Source organism: Phocoena phocoena, chromosome 6, assembly GCF_963924675.1.
Source record: "Phocoena phocoena chromosome 6, mPhoPho1.1, whole genome shotgun sequence".
In the NCBI taxonomy this organism is placed as follows: Eukaryota; Metazoa; Chordata; class Mammalia; order Artiodactyla; family Phocoenidae; genus Phocoena; species Phocoena phocoena.
Window position 1 is genome coordinate 6,424,650 of NC_089224.1, and position 8,141 is coordinate 6,432,790.

Here is an 8,141-nt window from a genome sequence, read left to right on the forward strand (position 1 = left end):
AGTTTGCATAATTGTAATCTGCCTGCAGGTTGTCCTTTCAAGTCAGAATGACATCCCACGAGAGAAGGAGCTCGTTCAACCCTCGGGTCCCGACAACTGCTCATGTGCTGTCCACTCTTCCCATACTATCTCATAGGGTCAAGATTTAATAAAACTAATACGTGGACACCAGGGGGCTAAGGGTGGGGGGTGAACTGGGAGATTAGGATTGACATATATACACCGCTGAGTATGGAGTAGATATCTAGTGAGAGCCTGCCGTATAGCGCAGGGAACTCTACTCAGTGCTCTGTGGTGACCTGGATGGATGGGAGGGAGGTCCAGAAGGGAGGGGATATGTGTATACATATGTCTGATTCACTTCTCTGCAGTAGGAGCTAGCACAACACTGTGAAGCGCAATTATACCCCAATTTAAAAAATAATATTTTAAAAATTAATTAATTAAAAAAATTAAAAATAGGAGACGATCTACATCCCAGGGCCATTCATTATGAGGATTAAATGAATTAATACACGTAGAGCGTCTGGTATGCGTCTACCCGGCATAGAGCAAGTGCTCAATAAATGTTAAACATTATTATCATTAAAAAAAAAAACTAATACGTTTTTACTGCTTTGTCAAGGGCGTTCTCAAGTGAAACTGGCTTTTTTTTCTTTTTTAATTGTGAGTGTTCGTCCATGGAGAACATGACTGTGTGATTGATGCTACGGCCCCAGCATGTTCACCCAGCATGGCTTTTGCGCCATCAGTATAAATGTCCATACGATGAAGAAGGCAGATGGGGCTCTGTGTATTATTATGAAATCGTTTCGACCTTACAGACCCAATCTTAGCTAGTCTGACGACCACACCCTGAACAGCCCTGAGCTGTACTGAAGGAACCTCCAGCAGGTGACCAGGGCTCGACCAAGGCAAGGGCGGTGGGGAGGGGAAAGGATGCAAGCCCAAGCCACTGCAGATGTCCGTCCTCAGCCAGCGACTTGGAGGAAAGAAGGAGGGAAATGCAGCCTGAGCTGTGCTGTCCTGAGCACGGGAAAGCTGGTATCGTCATTAGTAGGATAGGAGCTAGAGGAGCAGGTTTGGAGGGGAAGATGATGAATTTAAGTTTGTATGTATTGAATTGGAGGTACCAGCAGTACATCATGACTGAACAATAACAGGATGTGGAAGACTGACGATCAAGAGAAACACAGACTCTGGGCTGTGCCTGGTTCATGCCTGCCCAACTTGCTTGAATAGTCTTCTTACGAAAGCCAGGCTGTGACTTTGTCTAATGTCAGTGATATCACACAGTGCAAATGTAACACTGTGTTTCCCTGTGTCTTCCAGAACCTGCACAGACTGACTCACATTCCTTCCAGAAAGTGCTTGGATCGCTCGGAGGTCCTCCATCAAGTGTTCATCTCCGACTGCGACTCCAGCAAAATGACTCAAAAGTGGGAAATAAATAACATCCATAGTGTTTAGAAGGAATGAAAGAAACCAGTAACCTACCTACTGAGACGTACATTTATACAGGACTGAAAACCTCCTGAAACCTGCTGCAACTACAGCTCCAAACCCAGAGGCTCTTGAGGAGTCTGAGGACATTGATAAACTGTGATTTTACGATAACATTATCATCTGCAGTTACTGTTTACAAAACTGCTTTTACCTTAAACTTTGTAGATGTTTACATCTTTTTTTTGTTTTGTTTTAAGATGATGTTGGTAATCTGTGCATTTAGCTCTGTTTTATTTAGAACAGAGTAAAAAGCATTGTTGTCTTCTTTGGGATTACACTCAGGGGTCTGAAAGGCAGTTTGATTGTTTTTTGTTTTTTTTTTAACACACTTGAAAAAAGGTTGGAGTAACCAGATCGTCATATGTAACTTGGTGATTATCAACCTGTTGTATCTTTATTTAATTTTACATCTTTTTGAAGCACTGCCACAGGTTATTAGCCAAGGTGGCCTTCCTTCACAGTCATGCTGCTTTTTTGAAAGGTGAATTCCAACACATTTAGTGCCTCTTTTCATTTCTTGGTATATTTCAAGAGCTTTTGATGCAATTTGTAGGATGTTAATGATGGAATTGTCACCTGTCGGAGGAATACTTTTACCACTCAGAACTGAATGAATGTGCTACCATTTGCTCTGAAATGGAACGTTGTATTGCTTGAAAAAAGAAATGACAAGATGGAACATCCAGAGCTATTCCCTAGGGTTTGAAGATTGTACGGCATTAACTCCCCTATTTGCTGGCATTCCCAGTGTCCTCTATCAGTACCAACTCCTAAGGCAGCAGGGGGTCTGCTAACTAGAGAAAAATGTCCCCTGACATTGGGGATTGACTTTTCCCCATTCCCTGTCACCGTAGAAAATTATAAATCACTCTCAGTTTTGAAACCTTGAAGAGGGGGTAACAAAAACAACAAAACACCACTGTAAACACATCAAAGGTTTGTTCTGACCGAGGTGAGACCTTCCAAACCCTTGTTGGATTAAGCCTTACAAGACTACTGTGTGTTACAGCGTAAGCTGTGCAGTTTATGAAGCCAAGGGTGAGTAGACGTTTCATTTATATCTTCATGAAATTCCCTGCGTAGTTTTTAAATTTTAAAAAAGCCTATTTAAAAATATAGTTCAGGGCTTCCCTGGTGGCGCAGTGGTTGAGAGTCCGCCTGCCAATGCAGGGGACGCCGGTTCCTGCCCCGGTCCAGGAAGATCCCACATGCCGCGGAGCGGATGGGCCCGTGAGCCATGGCCGCTGAGCCTGCGCGTCCGGAGCCTGTGCTCCGCAACGGGAGAGGCCACAACAGTGAGAGGCCCGCGTACCGCAAAAAAAAAAAAAAAAAAAAAAAAAAAAAAAATATATAGTTCATTAACAAATATGAATTCTGTTAGATTATCTGTTAGTTCCCTAGTGTTTCCTAATTTTTTTTTGAAAGCATATTTCTATTAGTACTTTTCCAGTGAAAGGAAGACTTGTTTGAATTTACACATTTATTAAGCTAGTACCTACTAGGAGAAAACCAAATACTGCAAGTGGTCAATTGATTTTAATTGCTAAATAATCTTTTATTACCTACAAGGTTAAAATGCTATGTCGAATGCAAAACAAATTTTTTTAAAAGTGATGAGGTAGGGAATGGCAAGTAAACTAAGAGTTTTGATCCTGTAACCATATCAATGAAAGGAATTCACAAACTACTACGAGAGGGAAATATATTTAATTAAAGCCTAAAAAAGAAAAGGGAAAAAACCCTACATTTGTTTAAAAGAAAAGCCTACAGATTTGTTTCTTCCAAGCTTAGCTCTTAAATTCGTAGAGTCAAAGTTCAACATCCCAAACAGAGTTTTATTTATAATTTTTGAATTGCCAATTTGTATTTTGCTACCGATCTCTGATCAACCATTTGAACTTTCATTCATCTCTAGGGATGTTTAAAAAGGAATACATTTATATGATTATATAACTGCAAAATAAATCAACTCTAAATAAGGAACTAAGAGAATTGGTACTTTAATTACTTGTGTGTTTGCAAAAAGGCTGCATTTTCTTTGTTGAATAGATTATAACCTTGTTAACTATGCATAGGCCTAAGAAAGGTGGCACATAAACTGTGCGTGTAAATTTTAAATGGGTATTTTGTGCAATTCGTTAAGATACTCTATAAAGAATGATTCTATATATTGAAATCAGAAACCTTACCAAACACGAAAACACATCAGAAGCTGCTGCCATAATGACTTTTCTACTGTGGGCTGCTTTGGAAATAATTCCCGTATCCTTGCTTTGTAAGTTGATAATATCACTATGCATTTCTACACATTTTATAAATTTGATTTATGCAGATTTTGATACACTGTATGTTTCTGTAGAAATTGTATAAATATTCAAAATTTTATTAGGGATAAATTTGAGAAGTTTATGTATATCTTAATTCTGGGTTGCTTGTTTTTTAGGTGAGAAAAAAATAAAATACTGTATTTTAATCCATGGGTTTTTTAGTACTTGCAATCATTTCTGTATCTAAACACCACATGTTTGAAATAATTACTTGATTTTATTGTTTACAAGATACACTAATAGTTAAAATATCATAGACCACAGTTATATGTTGAGTATGTGCTCGAGTGTTGGTTAGAGTTCTGCTTAGAGCGTGTTTAGAATACTCAGAGCTTACTTATCTAAGAAGGAAACATAAAGGCTTATTTTTGCCCCTGGTTGCCTATGTATAGAAAAGCACTTACCAGGGCTTCCCTGGTGGCGCAGTGGTTGAGAGTCCGCCTGCCGAGGCAGGGCACACGGGTTCGTGCCCCGGTCCGGGAGGATCCCACATGCCGCGGAGCGGCTGGGCCCGTGAGCCATGGCCGCTGAGCCTGCGCGTCCGGAGCCTGTGCTCCGCAACGGGAGAGGCCACAACAGTGAGAGGCCTGCGTACCGCAAAAACAAAAAAACAAACAAAAAATCACCAATTACGAAAAACAACCCAGCAACGTATATTTTCCTTGGCAGTGTATTCTACTATATCATTGCCCTTTGAAAGCAAAAATTTAAGTCAAAATTCTTTACAACCTGATAGATCAAGTGAGTAGAAAGAAGGGAAGCCTACCAACATGAAGTGAGAACCGGGCTGTAGGACCTTGTAGCACAACCCACGACATCTCAGGAGAAGGTACTATGGCTGCCAGCTTTCCAGAGAGGGGCCATGTTGGTCTGGGAAGCTCGGCTGTTGTCATGGTTTCGTTTCTCAGCTGCTGTGCCTGAGAAACGTGGAGAAGTGACAGAACACCAGCCTGAAGTGAATGGGGCTCATTTATCTCCTAAGGGATAGCCTTTCACAGGGATCTGGGAATATGTTTCATCATTTCTGGACAGACTGTAGTTGGGGGGAAAAAGCCACTTAAGATTCAGTGGAGGACGTGACAAGTACCTGACCTGAGCCAGAGGGCTAATAGGCCAGTAATTGGGTATGTGAATACTAATCCACGAGAAAGCACTTTTAGAAGTACCGAGCACTATGAGAATGCATATTATTCATTAGAATCTGTTGCCAAAAAATGGACAAAAGTCAGAATGATTTTGGGGGGACCACTGTCCCTGGGAGTAGAGATTAACAGAAGGGCTGTTTCTAAACTAAATTCGATAATTCCTTTGCCAATCTCCTTTTTAAGATTTTGAGGACTTCCCCAGCGGTCCAGTGGTTAAGGCTCTGCGCTTCCAATGCAGGGGGTGTGGGTTCGATCCCTTGTTGGGGAACTAAGATCCCACATGCTGTGCGGTGCGGCCCAAAAAAAAAAACCAGTTTTTTAAAAAAAAAGTTATTTTACTTTTGGCTGTGTTGGGTCTTCGTTTCTGTGCGAGGGCTTTCTCTAGTTGTGGCAAGCGGGGGCCACTCTTCATCGCGGTGTGCGGGCCTCACTATTGTGGCCTCTCTTGCGGAGCACAGGCTCCAGACGCACAGGCTCAGTAGTTGTGGCTCACGGACCTAGTTGCTCCACGGCATGTGGGATCCTCCCAGACCAGGGCACGAACCCGTGTCCCCTGCATTAGCAGGCAGATTCTCAACCACTGTGCCACCAGGGAAGCCACCCCGCAAAAAAAAACTTATTAAAAAAAAAAAAAAGTTTGAAATGCCCATAACTGTGGTTGGTGGGTTTTGGTTTTGTAAGTGGATCAGGCCTTGGGCCCGCGTCTGAGCAGAGGTGGCATAAGGGTGCCTTAATTTTCATAACAGAATGATATTACAATCTGCTCATCTGAATAGTATAGTATGGTGCACTTGTCTGCATTCGAATCCCTATTCGATTACAAATTACCTGTGTGACCCTGGCAAGTTATTGATGCTTCTCTATGCCTCAGTTTCCCCATTTGTAAAAGGGGGAGAAATAATAGTCCTGTTTTATAGGATTTTTATTAGGCTTGTATGGGTTAACATACATGCAGTGCTTAGAATAGTTTCCAGCATATAATTAGGGTAATATAAATGGTAGCTATTGTTACCTGGTTTCAAAGTCTTAAAGTCGGTCTTTAATCAGAACTAAGACAGCTACACTGCAGACCCTCTATAAAGGCTATGTGTGTGTGTACCTGTTTCATATGTGAGATATCATTACCTCCACTTTCCAAGTGAAGAATTTAAGCTCATAAGTTAAGCTTATACACTGGGGGTGAAATGGTTATCCATAAGAGAGTAAGTTGTTATCTCTACCTCACACCGTTCAATGTGTAGAACGTAGTTTTCAGTGGTCGAATTTATAATTTAACCCTTGGATAGAACTAAGTGCATCTGGAAGAATGTCTAAGATAGAACATTCTTTATGTTTAAACGAAATTTCTCTTGGGCTTTTGATATGAGCAAATAAAACTCCAGCTGTCTTAATGATTAAATGCCCAAAACAAAACTAAAACTTTCAGTAGAAAATAGAGATGAATAGACTTCCTCATCTGGCCATAGCATAGTAATTGTTACTGTCCTAAACAGAATGCTGCTGTCCTAAACAGCTATAAAACAGGACAAAATATATGCAGCAGCTGTTTTCAGGAATTGGGTGACAGGCAAAGCAGACTGTGATAACTTGAGAGAAAGGAAGCACACAGGGTGAGCCCCGGTTCAGCATGTCTGCCTGCCTGGAGAACTTTTCCCTCCACGGTACAGGAAAGTGGAGCTCAAACCCTGGTGATTCGGCCGAGCTGAAGAGGCTGCAGAGACAGCTGGAACTGACAGGGCAGGTCACTGGAGGGGGCTGCACTTGAACACCAGGAGACGTGTACAGCAATTTTTATAGCACTATCATTTATAACAGCAAAAGCTCCAGGAACAACCTAATGACCCATCAACAGGAGAGTGAATCATTTGTGGTATTATCACATGACGGAATGTTACAAGGCAGTGAATGTGAATGAACCAGTTAAAAACAAGCCAGTAGGGTAGTGTTGAGTGAAAAGGGCAATTCCCAGAAGACTTCATTCAACAAATACGTTTTGTAAAATCAAAAGCAACTAAAACATACAGTAAGTCACACATTTATATGTGATCAAATATACGTGGATAAAATGTGATTGAATAAGAGGTTAACTTATAGTTACCAGACAAGAAAGGGAAGAGGGGAGAGGAGACAAATTAGGGGTATGGGATTAACAAACTCCTAGACGTAAAAATAGATAAGCAACAAGGATTTACTGTATAGCACATATTATACCCAATTTCTTGTAATAACCTATAATGGAGTATGATCTGCAAAAAAACTGAATCACTCTGCTACACACCTGAAATTAACACAATACTGTGAATCAACTATACTTCAATTAAAAAAAGGTTAAATAACTTGTCCAAATTCCCAAATTTAGTATTGGAGTCAAGGACATAACTCCAGTACTCAGTATCCCCAGAGCCCTGTGGGAGGAATGTCTATTGTACTTTCCACATAACTAGTTTTCCTCTCCACCTAAACTGTTAAGAGCAAGTATATTATTAACACATACATATTGTTATGCATACTTTTAGCTAATATTTATTATTCACTATTTCTTGCCACTAGGATGTCTTAGATGTATTGTCTCATTTAATGCTCAAAAAAAAATTCTGATTTTAACACCTGAGGAAACTGAAAGGTTACACATGAGGTCTGACGTTACCAAACTGGTAAGAAACAGCCCTATTCAAACTGATCTGATTCCCAGTGTAAACTCATCAGCTCACTCTTAATTTCTTTCATAACTTCGTTTTTCCTTTTGTATGTATTTTGTATAGTTTGTTCTTTGTATAAGCCATCTCACCTTTATTGCAAAAACGTAGAGAATCAAAGAGTAACACATGAATCTATGAATTACAATTTTGCTTTCTCTTTACTTACTGCCCTAGGGCACTGTCCTCGTTGACTGCTATGTCTTCCTGAAGAAAGGAGACTGGACCAGTTCTGAAATTTGATACTACATACTGCTTAAAAGTTTTGGTTTTTTCCTTTTAATATGACACTAATCGTGCTCCTGAGCCACTATTCTATAGACATGTTAACTCCCAGGATGAGGCTAAGAGAGGTCTGCGCTAAGTCCTGAAGAACAAAGGTCTTCCATTAAGACCTCAGAGACAGTGTCTATATTTACCTTTACAACAGGTTAAGAAGTTAGATGAGTTTCCAATCAGGGCGAGAA

At 40.6% G+C, this 8,141-nt stretch overlaps 1 protein-coding gene across 4 annotated transcripts in view; it reads left to right on the forward strand.

Annotated features, from left to right (window-relative positions):
• Positions 1 to 1,470, forward strand: part of GALNT7 (polypeptide N-acetylgalactosaminyltransferase 7) — a 115,938-nt gene extending 114,468 nt beyond the window's left edge. For all 4 annotated transcript variants that reach the window (XM_065879151.1, XM_065879150.1, XM_065879153.1 and 1 more), the window contains one exon: positions 1,333 to 1,470. In XM_065879151.1, coding sequence (XP_065735223.1) covers positions 1,333 to 1,470 — 138 coding nt within the window. The remainder of the gene's footprint in view (positions 1 to 1,332) is intronic.
• The last annotated feature ends 6,671 nt before the right edge of the window (positions 1,471 to 8,141 follow it).